Source organism: Haemaphysalis longicornis, unplaced genomic scaffold (assembly GCF_048455015.1).
Source record: "Haemaphysalis longicornis isolate Haplotype H1 unplaced genomic scaffold, Haemaphysalis longicornis Haplotype H1 scaffold_3, whole genome shotgun sequence".
Taxonomy (NCBI): Eukaryota; Metazoa; Arthropoda; class Arachnida; order Ixodida; family Ixodidae; genus Haemaphysalis; species Haemaphysalis longicornis.
Window position 1 is genome coordinate 183789176 of NW_027526335.1, and position 16172 is coordinate 183805347.

General features: G+C 46.4%; 1 protein-coding gene across 1 annotated transcript in view; it reads right to left on the reverse strand.

Moving 5' to 3' along the window:
* Nucleotides 1-9501: 9501 nt before the first annotated feature.
* Nucleotides 9502-16172, reverse strand: part of Dctn4-p62 (dynactin subunit 4) — a 41601-nt gene continuing 34930 nt past the window's right edge. The window contains exons 13-14 of the mRNA XM_077704898.1: nucleotides 12830-12905; nucleotides 9502-9964 (exon numbers count right to left, since the gene is read on the reverse strand). Coding sequence (XP_077561024.1) covers nucleotides 9827-9964; nucleotides 12830-12905 — 214 coding nt within the window. The 3' untranslated portion in view covers nucleotides 9502-9826. The remainder of the gene's footprint in view (nucleotides 9965-12829; nucleotides 12906-16172) is intronic.

Here is a 16172-nt window from a genome sequence, read left to right on the forward strand (position 1 = left end):
CAACATTCCGGCGCTGGTGTACGCGGATGATTTTGCGGTTCTTGCTGTTCCCCGGAGGAACTGCAACAACTGCTGGACACCTGTGCTATGGCTATGGGCATGACCGAGCGTCACCTTGTTTTTAACTTATCCAAGTGTGTCGTGATGGCGTGGAGTGTGGGGGCACAGCAGACAACCCCCACCTGGCGCCTGCAGGGAGCCACAATCCATTTGGTCCCAACGGCGAAATACCTGGGCGTGAGGCTGACCACTGGAACCAGCTGCTACCTCGCCGAACATGAGACTGAGCTCACGGCGAGAGCATCCCGCAGTAAGGGCATGCTGGTCCGCCAGTCCCTGTGGTCGTTCAATAGGTACGAGGTGACCAGGGCACTATGGAAGTTGGTCGTCGTGCCGGGCATCTCATACGGGAACGCCGTGCTCTGTCTTCGGGCACCCGCGAGTTCCTGGAACGGTGCCAGCGATGGGTGCACGCGACTGGCACTGGGCACCCATGGGCAGTGTACGATGGCGGCGGTGCAGCGGGACATGGGGTGGTCCACTTTTGCAGCGAGAGAAGGGCGAGCTACGAGAACAGGTTGCTTCGCTTGCCTGTACCACAAACGTGGCTCGACAGACACCCCTGCACACCATCTACAATAGCCAGCCAACGAGGTGGACGAAGAGGACCAGAGCACTTCGGGACCGCTTCGGACTGCCAGCGGCGACACTCGTCACAGTGAACCCGTCGAGGGAGGTGGTCCGGACCCAGGTGCAGCGATCCGAGAAGGCAGAGTGGCAGGGTCTGGCGACAGCGAAGCCGTCTCTGGAGGTGTACTGCAGCTACAAGGACATTCGCCGGGAGACACTCTTTGACAACTGCAGGGGCAGTGGCCTGCTTGCGGGAGGGCGGGGTGTTGCGCACTCGGGTGTGCGGGTGTTGCGTCCAACGTTTATATAAACGTTGGACGCAACGGCCTCTCAAGTTTGGACGTTCCCGGTTTTCCTTCGAACACAGTCGGCCCCCGGCGGCGGCGGGACGAACCGCTCCTAGTGTGGATGGCGCTCTCGCGTCGTCTGCTCGTTCACGTTGCGCGCGGCGCAAGACTCGTGCTGCACGCGATAAAATAACGAATATGTGTATTTTTTGGGCAGTAAGCAATGACATAGTTAACTCTACTTGCGCATTTCATCTAGAGACGCAATAATCAGCGGCCGTTGCGGGTTAATGCGCTGGTTTAATTCCACGAAACATCTACGTGTGAAACGTACATAAACATTGCTTCGACACATTACACTTTTCTTATTGGTGAGTGCAGTCGTCTACCGTTTCGGGAACGTCGAAGGGTGCTTTTTTAAGGTGGTGTGGCGGTTATTTAAAGGACAAAAGTTTAATACACGAAACGGGTAAGAAGCGACAAGATGTGCATACCCGTGCATTTGCCACAAGCGCCTGTGTGATCGAATTCTTGCCGTACCTTTTCGAAAATAAATACCATTTTCGGACAGTCGTTGCTTATATTCTGTGTTGCTAATTTTGCGTATTATTTAAAATACGTTTCTGTGGATGCGCAAGGGTGTTTCGGGGGATTTCTCAGTAAAATTAAGAGTTTGCGCCTGTCCTGTGGCATTTCGTGTGTCATTTTCATTTGTCCCATTTTCAAATCCCGACGTGAATAAGCTAGCTTGTCCAGAAATGTGTTTCAATATGGTCATGTCTTAATCTCTTAAGGTGGTCCTAAGTTTAAAGGAGGGAAAATTGCGTAATATAATCAACCTTGGGCGACGCGTTTCACATGCGCCTCAAATTATAGCGCGCTAGAGCTGCCCCGCGAAGGAGCAGTGAAAATGCGCACGTTGTTGCCCACATGTGTGGAGGGTGTGTGCCGTGACTCGCTGGGTTTTTTTTTTTCCCCACAACGCCCGATTTCAATACCATTCTGAAAAAGGCGAGCCACAATTCCTTGACAATCTTGGGCAAAAATGGGGTCAATCAGTTTTGGAAATACCGGCGTCTACTCGTTGAAGTACTGCTTTTTCACCGCTACGGAACACGACGCCGAGCTTACTTTCAATTGCAAGTGATACTGATAACCAACGTTTGGCTTTTCGCGTTACATGCGTTCTATTCTCGCTAGCTGCGCTTGGAACGTTGGCAGACCCCCCGAGCCCCTCTCCCTCCCCCCCCCCCCCCCCTCCTCCCAATAAAAACGAAATGCACAGAAAACTTTTATCCGTGCCTTAAATATTTGTTTAACTCATCCTCAAGAATTAAATGCCAAGACAAAAGCGAGGTTCAGTTTACAACAAACAAAAAGCATAGTTATCGGGAACCCGTTACGCTCTTTCGTAACGAGAATTAAAAAGGGAACGTCTTGCTCATCTGCAACAGGGCAACTTCATTTGTCATCTTTATGGTTCGTAAGCGACATTAGGCAAGAATGCAAACACATCTCGCTGTCCTAGGCACCAGTTAGATTTTAAAAGGAAAGCAAATGGTCAACATGGCACCCGTAGCAGAAAATCTGTGGTGACTGTGAGGTCCCAGAAGCTTAATGGTTTACACACTGTAAACCTGCTTGCCACTTTGCAAGTCTAGCTAGCATGAGATGTTGATTGTACTGCGCGCGTTAGAATTTAATTCGCAAGTTCACTTGCGACGAAAGCCGTAAATAAGCGATCCGACACCGCTATTCATCAAACCTGCCTTCAGAATCGCTAAATTTTCGTTTGTCTAAAGCTGCGCGCAAAACACTCGTTAGAACGGTTGCATTTATATCTCTGTACTGGTTAAATTTCAGTAATTTTATGTTGCCATTCGAACGCACAAAAAATATCGTAAGCTCTTAGAAAAAATGTCGGGGCAGTTAACTGGTGTTACCATTTCAGGGAATCCCACAAGTGCAAGAATTGCGTCATGCTTGCGGTGATTCCACGAGAGAACGAACATGCGTGTACACGACCATTTTTTGTTCATTCTGGTTTTTTTATTATATATGCGCGCAATATGGAAACCCCCGAAAATCAAGTTTGTTTTCTCCTGAGGTGCGTAGTTCGGGAGAAAAAAATGTTTGAATGTGCCCGGAGCGCAGCGGTGGTTTCGGCAACTGCAGATTTTTCCAAGTTTGCGTCTCTGTGTACGTCAAGGAGTACAAGGGGTGTGTATAAAATGTTTTGGGCCATAAACTAGACCAGAATGCTAATCTGTATAACGCAAAATCAGTGTCCTGCAGCGAACAAAAAATAAAAAAAAAATCGTGAAATCGGCCCAGACGATAATTTGTTAGTGTTTTTGACGCCCCCTATCTACATTTCTTCTTTTCTGAAAAACTTGTAAGTCGGCCATTTTATTGGCCATACGTATCTGAACGCATAAACAAAAGATGGTGTTTGTAGAAAATTTAGAAGTACTAAAAAGAATTGAATAACTTCGGCTCTTTTTCAGAAATTGCGCAAATTCAAAACTCAATATAAAAAAAACCCCATACTCGATTTTCTTCAAAATTGAGAAAATAAGACTCCTTTACTTGGACAACAAAACTGTGGAAAAACATGTTGCATCCTTTTGTTGAGAACAAAGTTATAAGGGGCCAAACTTGGGGCTCGCGCGACGCGTCTTGGCGCGCCGCGGTAAGTTCTGGCCGCTGTTGCCGGACGTTGCGCGGGTGTACACGGGCGGTAATTCATATTCCACTGCCACATGCCGGCACGGTCAATCTCTTTCCAGTATTCCCAAACGAAAAAAACTATTCTGGAGATTCTTCTGTTTTTTTTTTTTTTTTTTTTTTTGCCCGCCTCTGTTTCCCTAATTTGTTCTTTAACGAGCTAACTTTCTGGCCGATACCAGCTCGAAAGCGCTCCTTTGCGAACGCCACTCTTCTTATAGGGAAAGGAAAGAAGGATTCGAAACAACAGGAAAAGTTTTTCCGGTGGTTATATCGGGTAGAAGGGGTAGGAGTGGTCGAAATTTTCTATTAATTTGGCGCTTCGGTCACAGCACGAGTAAATTACTGAAGGTATTTCAGTTTTTTCTCAAGAATATTTCTTCAAGCAAAAAGACACAAGTTTGGAAATTTGCTGTCAGACTATCGTGATTAATTGTTTACAGTCAGGAACACAGCAAAAGGCATACGTGTGGGAATACAACTCAAGTAAAATATTTATAATATCTGCAACACAGCTTCCTCGGGCGCTCATACAGTCAAGCACAGCCACTTCGCAGACGTGTAGTTTGCTCTGGAACGTTCGTACAGCTGATATTTCTTCTTGAAATGGCTGGCTGCACCGTCACTAACGTAAACAACGTAGCTGCACACAGGGGCACTTTCTTCCAGGCATTCGTGCACCTCGTGGAGCGAGCGCATAGCATGCATGTGCGGTATCGTGTTGCATGTGATCGCTAACTACTGCGAAGCTCTGAACTGATTTTCTTGTAGTTACAACGCACGTAAACAGTGAAACCTGTGTTTTGTGCCAGTGGTACGAATGGAGTTCATTTGGCAGAATAACTGTCCAATTTTCAGAGAAGTCGAAGTGCAGTACAATGCTTGATCGCCGTTCGCATCTTTTCGCTTCGTTTATGGCAATGGCCTGGGTCCGCCTAATAGAGTCACGGGAAATCCACTTGGTGACCCATTTGCCTAGCTCCTTCACGAATGCAGCTGGCGGTAGATTCTTTTTTATAAGAGAACCAATTTCCCATACAGCGTATGTGACGTCTTCTTCGTCCGAAACGCCCAAAGCGGACATGGTAAGGTTGTCGGACATTGGGAATTGCCGGCACGCGCCCAAGAAACACTGCGTCGATGGTGAGGTGCAAAGACAAAGCTCCTTTAAGTTGCTCATTCTTCGGTCAACCCCTGTAACATTTTGCAGGGCCAAAGCAGACAGGTCGGCATTCGCACAATAAACGCAGACGCACACTTCATGCTGGGGTGAGTGCAAGACTTGGGCGGGAATTAACTGTGGGTGGGTGAACGGGTCACACTTTTTTTTTTTCAGAACAACATCCGCTAGGCTTCCCCTGCCACATCTATCAGGATAAGAGTGTGCGGGTAGTCGAGCAAGCAAACACGCGCACAAATCCACGTGCAAACACTTAGGCACAAACGAAAGCATCCACCCATGAAAAAAAAAAAAAAAAAACTTTTAAGGGGAGGAGTCAAAAGCAAACAAAAATATGGCAAGAGTAAAGCAAAGGGAAGCATCCGTTGAGAGCCCATCAACCAGTGAGTTGAAGGACAGAAAAGGACGGGGCAGTAGCCTCCCCTTACTGCAATTTTCGTACGCAAGCGTATCAAAATCGCTAGTAATACTGTAATGTACGCTTCGCCTTTGTGATATGTGACTAAACAATAAATATACGGCAATAATATGACAACAGACCGGAATTTAATAATACGTAAAGAAGCCAGGTACCCGACCGCACCTGATTTTCATTCCAGTAAAATAGATTCGCGTGCACGTGGCGTCTCCGAAAAGCCTCCTACGGCCTCGTAAGCCGTGGTGCAGGTGTTTGTTTCCTGGTTAGTTATTTTTAAGGTCGTTCTCTTATGTTTGCCTCAAAGAATGCGGTGGGATACCCTGTACTGACGCCAGCGCACCATGCACCACCAGCGGAAATGCGCCGTCGTGGTGGGGAACTGATTAGGGTCTGAAGGTCAATCCATTCCCTCCCTTGTAACTGCCCGAGCGCCATCTGTTTCGGTTTCCTGCGCATCGGAGGAACCTTTGTTTTTTTTTTTTTGTTTTGCATCCCGCAAAATACTGGCGCCGCAAAGGAGCGCTTTCGAGCTGGTATCGGCCAGAAAGTTAGCTCGTTAAAGAACAAATTAGGGAAACAGAGGCGGGCAAAAAAAAAAAAAAAAACAGAAGAATCTCCAGAATAGTTTTTTTCGTTTGGGAATACTGGAAAGAGATTGACCGTGCCGGCATGTGGCAGTGGAATATGAATTACCGCCCGTGTACACCCGCGCAACGTCCGGCAACAGCGGCCAGAACTTACCGCGGCGCGCCAAGACGCGTCGCGCGAGCCCCAAGTTTGGCCCCTTATAACTTTGTTCTCAACAAAAGGATGCAACATGTTTTTCCACAGTTTTGTTGTCCAAGTAAAGGAGTCTTATTTTCTCAATTTTGAAGAAAATCGAGTATGGGGTTTTTTTTATATTGAGTTTTGAATTTGCGCAATTTCTGAAAAAGAGCCGAAGTTATTCAATTCTTTTTAGTACTTCTAAATTTTCTACAAACACCATCTTTTGTTTATGCGTTCAGATACGTATGGCCAATAAAATGGCCGACTTACAAGTTTTTCAGAAAAGAAGAAATGTAGATAGGGGGCGTCAAAAACACTAACAAATTATCGTCTGGGCCGATTTCACGATTTTTTTTTTATTTTTTGTTCGCTGCAGGACACTGATTTTGCGTTATACAGATTAGCATTCTGGTCTAGTTTATGGCCCAAAACATTTTATACACACCCCTTGTACTCCTTGACGTACACAGAGACGCAAACTTGGAAAAATCTGCAGTTGCCGAAACCACCGCTGCGCTCCGGGCACATTCAAACATTTTTTTCTCCCGAACTACGCACCTCAGGAGAAAACAAACTTGATTTTCGGGGGTTTCCATATTGCGCGCATATATAATAAAAAAACCAGAATGAACAAAAAATGGTCGTGTACACGCATGTTCGTTCTCTCGTGGAATCGCCCACCAGTGAAAGCAATTGAAACTGCCGCTGTAAAGTGAATTTTAGAAATTGGGGCTTGCTTATTCATTTCTTTTTATGCTTTTATTGAAGGCTCAATACCATAGTCTGGAAAGATCGAGCTTGCTACGAGCCGCGGCGTACAAGTTCATTCGGCTGTTCTTGAGATTCCCGATGGGTCGCCGCTTTTTTTGGCGTAGTAATGACAACTTATTGCCGCTTCCATGCTATGCATTGAAGGTTGAGCAACCGAACCACAGCATACCACTCTTGTCTGCGCCTTTCGCCCGCACATGCGGCGCGAAAAAGGCACGAAGCGCGTCCACATGCATTCCGCCGGGCCGCTCAGCGGAGCATCCACACTAGCAGCGCGACGCTGTCGCCACCTACATGTCGATCTCGCGGCGAATTAAATCCCGAGTTTTGCTCGAGAGAACAAATTTGAATTTTTTCTATGAAGCAAGTTAAATCTTTTTAGATGCGACGCATCTCTTGCTCTGAGGCATGTCCCTCCTGCGTCGGCGTCGGCGACGTCCGCACGCCACCTGCGCATGCGCGACTCTCCTCCGCTCTTCTCTCCGACAGCTGTGCGCAACACTCTCCCTCCGTCTCATTATCATAAACAGCTGCGTGCGCGCGCTTCGCTCGCTTCGCTCCGCTCCCGTCACGCAAGTACGCGCATGCGCGACTCTCCTCCACTGTCTCCTCTCCTTCAGGCGCTGTGAATATAAAGTGGTCCAGTCAGCGCTCGCTCTCGTTCGACTTCGCGTCACTGTGCTTGACGACTGCGTGCTTGACTTGACTCTTCCGATGAAGACGTGATGGAAGCGACGGTCCCTTCATGAAAAGTAAAATTACACCCATCTTCCCGCGTATGAGAACACCCACATGTGATGGAATGCATCATACGCGTTCACAACAAGTTTCACCCGATTTAGAGAATCAACCCAATGGAAACGCCAATTGAACCCCCCGATGCGTCGCATCACACCAGGGTTCCCTCGCGGGAAGATGGGCGTAATTTTTGTTATGCACTGCTTGTTGTAATCGCAAGGGCAAAGTGTGAATCAATTGATACAGCTAGGCATTTTATACAATACAACACCAAAAAGATCATTTGGCGACTACTCCAGTTCACAAACTGTGCCAACGGACTGGTACGCTTTTAGCTGAACATGTACGAGTGACAAATTTCCTATTCCCAAAAGAGCAAGACTAAGCAGGACTACTGAAACAATAATTGTAGAAAATTGTACATACAGTAACGAGTGCTCTCTGCGTTTGGGTAGCAGGGCTGGTCACCGTCGTGTCTTGAGTGCAAAGAATAGTGCAGTTTTGTACAAGCTGAACTTAACGCATTTACAAGTCTGGTGTGGGGTGGGAAAGCTGGTGCAGTGTGGGCAGGCAGATCGTACAAGCTGTGGAGGTGGGTCAGCTTGTACGATGCCACCAGAGGCCACTCGTAATGTTGTGGTGTGGACGAGGTGGAGGTGAGTCAACTTGTAGGATGTCTCTGGCTTGTGCACACAAATAATGCAAGATTGTGTGCATACTAGGTTGGCGTGGTCAGTTAAGGCTGATGTGGGACAACTTGTAGAATGGCGCCAGATTAAGTTTATGCACACGGGCAGCACTCTGGTGCTTTGCTTCCCTCTTTGCTCTTGCTAAATCCAGGGCTCTGTTTTCACTGGCCGCCAGAGAGAGCAAGCCGTCAGATAACTTTTCAACAAATGCCCCCCCGTGAAGAATAACCTTTGAAACAAATGTTCTTGTTATAAACCACTCTGTTACGACAGGCCCACGACCAAATGCCACAAGACAAACGGGGCCACATTCATGGCAGGAGAGTCTCCCGCATGATGTCGCACTACAATGGCCATCCTGAGGCGTCCTTCAGCTCTTACTAGCGCACCTAGTCCCCAAATAGCGGTGAGTTGCACCTGCACACACAGCCCCATTCAACAGTGCCCCATGTGCTGGTTATCTGCTCTACTGAAAGTTCCCTGCAATACGCACCACTTTGAACCTGGTTATGCATTACACTATGTAATGCTTTCACAAGCCGGTGCACAGCACCTAACACAGGGCTACGCTGGCTACAGATGGTGGTTTGGTTTAGTCCTCAAACAGCACTTCCATCATTTACGAGATTCCTGCGGGCATCGATGCTCTGATCATACAGATGGGCAAGCATGTGCCCTTTCAAGGCAATACAATAGAGGCAGGAGCTCATTTCACTCCGGGGTGGATAACTGTAGCAGCTACGTCCAGCCTGCACGAAAGGACATTTCGCAAAATGATGCTGTGAGCATTTTATCAACTAAAGAGCCACTTTACATGCCCGCAGTAAACTTTTCAAGCACATTATGCGCCAAATAGCTGCTTGAGGCTCTCGCTTGAACATCTTTCACTTCAATGGGTCTACCAGTTTTGTGTTCTACAGTAAATAATTTCTTCCGAATGGTCCAGGAGCTTTCAAATGCTTGCGGTGAAGAATTACGGGTTGTGCCGGCTTCAGAAATGTCCATTTCAATTGCGGTGTCAACTTACGGTTGCAAGGCTTCTGAGGTGCTCATAAATCAACAAGCCTTGCTTGGTTAGCATCACATCCTGTTGTCTCCCTTCAACCAATAAGGGCTCACTTCAAATGGACACTTTGAAACGGACAAAACTCAGAATTTCACCCCTGGCACTCTCAGCCACATCAAAGGTATTCAGAACAGTGCACCAGAACAATTCCATAACAGCTTGCATTGAGACAGGTTTTTCTTCTGGCTGCCCAAAGATGAAGCCATTGCAGAAAGAAGACCAGCAGGTGAGAAGCCCGTCATCAGCGTCAGTTTTATTAAGCACACAACGAGCACCTCTTACAACAGTGACCAGGACAACAGAACTAGCCACACATCATCAAAAGAAACCCTTTTACAACCAAACCATAAATAAAACAGACAGAACGCGAGGCCGCCAATGGAGAGACCAGTCGCAGCGACAGAAGGCACACGTAGCGCAAGCACATTGTTGCAATGTCCAAGTGCCACCTGGCTGAGCGGAGAAGGACCCGACACCACTTGGTCGCAAGCATCTCTGCCCAGGCTCGCTTGCCACAAGCACTGAGGCATGTCTTGGAGGTGGAACGGGGGCCTAGGGGTCCGGCCGGTACGAGCGGGTGCCCAGGTTGACCAGCACTGTGTGGGTCATCCAGACCACCTGAGGTTCGCGGTGGTCGGCCTGCAGCTGCACCACCATGTTCGTGAAGTCGTGCTTCAGCCGGAAGGCCACCTAGTGGGGACAGGCAGGGCTCAGGGGTCATGCAACCGGTACAAAACACAACTGCTCCAGCACTATGCAAAGTAGGCACTGCACTTGTGCCCCAGCTGTGATGCCCATTTCAACCCAGCTACTCCTGAACCACTCCAGATGAATGTTGGTGGCCGTACTTGTGGGCCTGTTCCACTTACGCAAAGTTCACAATGAACCATGCATCGACCTAAGCACTGATCATGCCAGTATGCAACTCTGTTCAACCAGAACTTGCTAGACATCTTCACTCACAGCAATGCGAGATAAAGCAGGTGCAAACTTGTAGCACTTTAAAACTGCACAATTGCAATTTACACTATCTTTGCACCGTCCATGGCACATCATGAACGTACACATGACACAGATCAGCACATTAGCTCGTTTTCACAGCTTGGCCACAAAAAAAAAGTCAAACAGAAAGCATACCGTGCCACCGTGATTCCTGTCACCTATTACAGACAAAATAACTGGGTTTGTTTGAGCTTTTGAGTACACGTGAAAGCAAGCGATAGCTGGTCTTAAGAAAAAAAGATTGCGGGCCTGGGCATCCTTCTCAGTAAGAGGCAAAAAAAAAATTCTGGAAACTGCAAAAAAGGCCTGCAAGAAAATTTACACTCAGTGAATTGCAACTAGGTACCCACGCATACGTATATACAAACAGTAAAGCCCCTTTATAACAAACTCGCTTTATTCGAAACCCACTTTCATTTGAAGCCCTACTTGGTTTCCACTGCAGTGTGGCTAGAAAAAATTGACTGCTGCCCACTGTTACAATTGTTATCCAAGTGAATGCACTATAATTGCGTGGTACTCCTCCTCTTCTTTTTTTTTTAACAACTGGAATGGTAATTTTTACCTGTGGACGACACAAGACGGACATGCGGTTTTACGCAGGATCGGGTTATATATCAAGCTATACCTGTTCCATTCAGAAGAACCGAGGCCATGCGTACGCAGTTATTCTTCCACCATTAATGTCAAGACGCTCCGTCGCCTTCCTGGTCACGTACCTTTTTACAATTATTTCATGGTCTTTTTAAATTACCATCGCTGGTTCCCCAACACAAAAGCCATCCCAATGTTCTTCCGGTGCATGCGCCCCATTGCCTGATGAGCATTTTTTCGGACGATGACAAGCGAATAGACGGTGCCTTCACAGCAGCAAACTCATCTCTCTAGGCTTTCGCACAGCCCCATTTTCTTCCAATTTACTGAGCTTACTTTACTCGCAAACAAAACTTCGACAGGTTTTTCAGGAGCCAGAAAGGCCACAGCCAAGACTGTGCACGAGCCTATCCTTTTCAAGGTGGATTTCACACTATGCAGAACAGCATAGCACAGCATCCAATTTTCCTTTTTTTTTTTTGTTTCATACCTGTGCTACACGGGCATTTCACAGAGCGAATTGTCTACAGAGAGGCCCGCTGTACTTAAATAGGGCGCCCTTGTGAGTAAGTAGCCAACTGACCATGTAGCACAGATATTCATTTTTTCACAACCAGAATTTGTACCAGTCATTCAGTACAGGCTTCTTGTGGCTACAAGGTAAGAAACAACCATGCCACAGATTCCAGTCTCAGGCAGGTGAATGCACAACTCAAGCAAAACACCCTAAAATGCAGTGCAATTACGTTTTTGCTTCTCATCCTGGCTTGTGCGCACTGCTTACTTTGCAAAGTGCCTCACTTGTCAACCAGCCCATCATTATGTCCTCCTCGTCAGCCAAATTAATGCAAATACAGTCGAGTCCACTTATAACGATACCGTTTATAACAATATATCGGATATAACGATGAACAGCTATGGCACCGTCAACTTTTTTATTCTTTCTATGGTAAAATAAACTGCTTATTACAATGCTCCAGGGCCACGATATCGGATATAACGATTGAATATCCGGTTATATTGTGCAGCAAAAGTGCAACAGTGACGACTCTAATGATGCAGTTCCGCAGCCTACTCAGGTAGTGCCTTCGTAGGAGGCCCAATGCGTGACACAGTCCCTCGGGGACTTTGTTTCCGCCAAGGACATCTACCCCAGCTAGGTGAAGCCCCTATAGATGCTCTTGGAAAAGATTTGCGCTAGCTTCACACGCAGCAAACAAAGGTGACCGACTGTGGCTTCTTTTCCGCAAATTAGTAGTAGTACGACCTTGCTGGCGTGCGAATAAAAGGTTTTGAGTTGTGTTCCGTCTTTTTTTTCGCAACAAGCTTATAACAATTATCGGTTATAACAATGAGATTTCCATGGCTCTTGGATATTGTTATAAGTGGACTAGACTGTACAGGGAAAAAACATCCAGCAGAACTCTCAAGGGTTAGCAATGGCAATGGACTTTCCATTCAACAAAGCATACGATTTCTCAGTTCAGGGAAATTAATGCGTAGTTCTCCTCAGACACTGAAGCTCACTTTGAAATTCTACCAACCACAAGTGCTATCTGAAACTGAATACGAGAGCTGCACCTTCCATTCAGGTTGCACATCTTTCGAGATCTCAAGAGAGTCGTACAATCTGGGTTCTTGTGTGGCACCAGTCACTTCCATTTCAACATGCAAGTGACAACAAACACAACGTTCTTCGTCAAGTAGTGCGAACGTGTGTGCATTTGTGGCTGGCCACAAAGTGCACAAGTTTTTTGCCAACTAGGAAAGATCCAAAATCTTACAGCTTGCTAGGCCTGGAGCATTCACAAATGAACCCCTTTTCCCGGCGCAATGCAGTGCCACATTGCACACTGCGCTTAGCTTATGCTTAGCGTCCACTGAACATGCTCAACCCATTTGCACTTCTCCTCCGAAAGACAAACGGGAAAGGAAAAACAGAGGGGCGAAGGGACTCACAATGACAGCGTCGTGCTCGGACGGAATCACCCGGATGTAGAAGCCCAACCGGTTGGCCTGCCGGAATGTCACCACGCTGCGAGGGGGGGGTAAAAGAGGAGAAAAGGCCACTTACAAACCACAGCATTTCCCTCAAGCCTCCACTGTCCAGTTTAGAGAGACAATTGCATTGCCATGTGTACAGCTGTAACTTCAAGAATGCCTGACCAGAGCTGCACAGAATTGAGTTACTGAATGCTAACAGACGTGCAAAATAAGGGGCTCCCCCATTTGCCCTTTACCACAGCAGTGGTGGGCTCTCCCTTTTATGAAAGAGGCAAGTGAAAACGTACCAAATTTTGAAACAATGAACAGAGCGGCAACATGTGCTTTCATCAAACCACAATGTTACTGGACATATAAGCATCCTGCAATTGTAATTCCCCACTTATGAGGGTCGTATTTAAAGAAAAAGAACAATGAAAACAGGCATCAATTTTGCAAAGAAAAAAACTGAGGGGCTTGAATTTGAAAATTTCAGCTATACAGCACCCTGCAGGCTTTTTTTTTTTCCCCTTTCCTTTTCACTTCACACACAGCAGAAATACAGCATTGGCTAAAACATCACCATTAAATTGTCCAAATGGTTCCTACACGCAAGTTGTGTAGTCCTCCAGCAATGGGGCATGTGCCTCAAAGGATCCTAAATGGGAACACTGAAAGCACATTTCATCTTGAGATATTGCAGCGAATTTTTTAGTAGCTGCACTCTCACACTGCAGAAACAAGCCCATCTTGTAACATGACGGCTTGGTCTGCCCAAGGGCAGAGAAAACAGGAATTGTTCAGCTCTCCATTGCTTAAAGGAGCCATGAAGACAAAACACAAGTTTGGTTCATTCAAAAGATTGCCTCGTTAGAATCGCACTGACACCATTTTTACCGTAAACTTCACTCAAATGAGCTACATAATTAGGAAAAAAGGAAGGGCCATGCGACCCACTCGCTCGTTTCCCACAACAGAACCTATGATGTCATACCAGACAGCTCTGCGATTGGCGGAGGCCGGCAAAAGCAAGCGCAAATTAGGCAGAACTTATATGCTTGCCAAACGGGCTATTTGCGCTTAAATTTAGGCCACATTCTTTTTGAAGCCGTAAGAATGGTAAGACCGACAGTGGCAGTTACAAAAGCACACGAAAACATAGAAGTATCGATGGGCACTGCTGCTGGAACTGCGTGAACTATGCTTGGTTTAGCTACACAGGACTGAGGGGCTTTGCGGTAGTTTTAGACAGCACTTGCCGATTGACGCAAGCAGCGGTGTATTATGTTACCATATTTGTCAAGCGAGCACTCTGTTTCACGAAACGATTATTTTCTTCCTGAACAAAAACAAGCCAAGTTCAAATACAGTCAAAAACAAATCAGAAGCAGAAAACGGTTTGCCACGGTATGGTGGCGCCATTTACGTTCACTAACAGTAAACAAAGCTTTCCAATCGGCTGCAGAGCAGTCAGTTCCGGTGATGTCATTGCAGACCACGAAAACACACGATTTAGTGGGAGAATCAAAATTTTAATGTAAATTGATTAATTTCTCAGTGAATAAAACGTCGTTTGCACCCGGACAAGCACTGGGGACACTATAAAACACGAAATCTTTCGAACAAAACAAACTTGTATTTTATCTTCATGGCTCCTAAGCCACCATGCAGCAAAACACAGGTTTGTTTTATTCGAAAGATTTCATGTTTTATAGTGCCCCAGCGCTTGTCTGGCAGCAATCGATGCTTTATTCACTGAGAATTATCCAATTTAAGTTAATATTTTGAATCTCCTGCCAACTTGTGTTCTTTAACACGTCTCGAATGACATCATAAGAATCGCTCTGAAGCCAACTGTGGCACCTAATTTACCTGCTGTTAGTCAACCTAAATGGCGCCATCATACCGAGAAGGGCCGTTTTCTGCCTTTGCTTTGTTTTTGACCGTATTTGTACCTGGCTTTTTTTTTCTTAAAGGAGCCACGAAGAGAAAATACAACTTCGTTTATTTTGAAAGAACTGGGATTCAGTATCTCACTCAGCTCCATTACAGCCACAAAAGATGTTTTTTTAACGAAAAAAAGCAAGTATTTAAAAACTTTCAAATTTGGCACCACAGTGGCGTGTTATGAGCAAGAATGACGCCATACAGGCCAACAATAAAACATAATTTGCAGTGCGTTAACTGCATGTTAGCATTCAAGTGATGCGGTCAAAGGGAACTAGGGGCCCCATTACAGGCGTCCAGTCATGTGTCGTTTCAACAGGTCAGTTAGGCAGCCGCCAATCACACAAACAAGGTTCCGTGACGTCATAGAAAAGTTGCGGGAAATTGGCTAGGGGGTCGCGACTGCCTCGCACATTTCCTTTAATATCTCCGTTATTCGTTCGAAGATTGCGATGATATTGGTATCATTGTTATCAGGACTAAGCAGTCTTTCTAATAAACCCAACTTGTATTTTGTCTTCATGGCTCCTTTAAGATAGAAAATAATCGCTTGGTGAAACATGCTGTTCGCACGATAAATATGGTCACATAAGACACCACCGCTTACGCCAATCGGCCAGTGTCGTTTCAGACAACCCCAAAGTGCCGCAGTGCTGTGCAACTAAAACAAGCATAGTGCACGCAGTACCAACAGCAGCGTGCATCGGTACTTCAATGTTTACGTGTACTTTCGTAACTTCCAGTGTTTAACCGACCATTCTAAGCACACATAGCTTGTTCTGCAAGCTTATAAGCCTTGCCTAATTTGCATTTGCTTTTGGTGGCCTCAGTGAATCGCACAGCTGGGCATATGACGTCATAGGTTCTGTTGCGAGAAATGAGCTAGTGGGTCATATGGCCATTCCCTTTTTTCCTAATCATATGGCTTATTTGAGTGGAGTGTGTGTTAAAAGTGATGTCGGTATGACTCTAGCGAGGCAATCTTTCCAATGAACCAAACTTGTGTTTTCTCTTCATGGCTCCTTACATGGACAGATACATGGCAGATACATGGGCAAACCAAGTCAAGCCAAAGAAACCTTCACGACATAGCACACTCTGTTTTCCAACATGCCATCTCCTTTGCGGTCACTTCTAATGCACGTACTGTGCAGGCTCGCCAATGCTTTTTTTTCCTGGTGCCATGACAAAGGGACACGAGAAAAAAAAAAATCCATGAGAGACACAGTTCGAGCCTGTGAACGATACGCACTCAACGTGATGGTGCCTTTTGTGTATGCTGGGTTCGCTGGGCATGCATGCACTAGTGCTGAGCTCAACCACACTCAAGCACTCACTCTGTGTCCGTACCAGCCTTTAATGGTCATCAAGT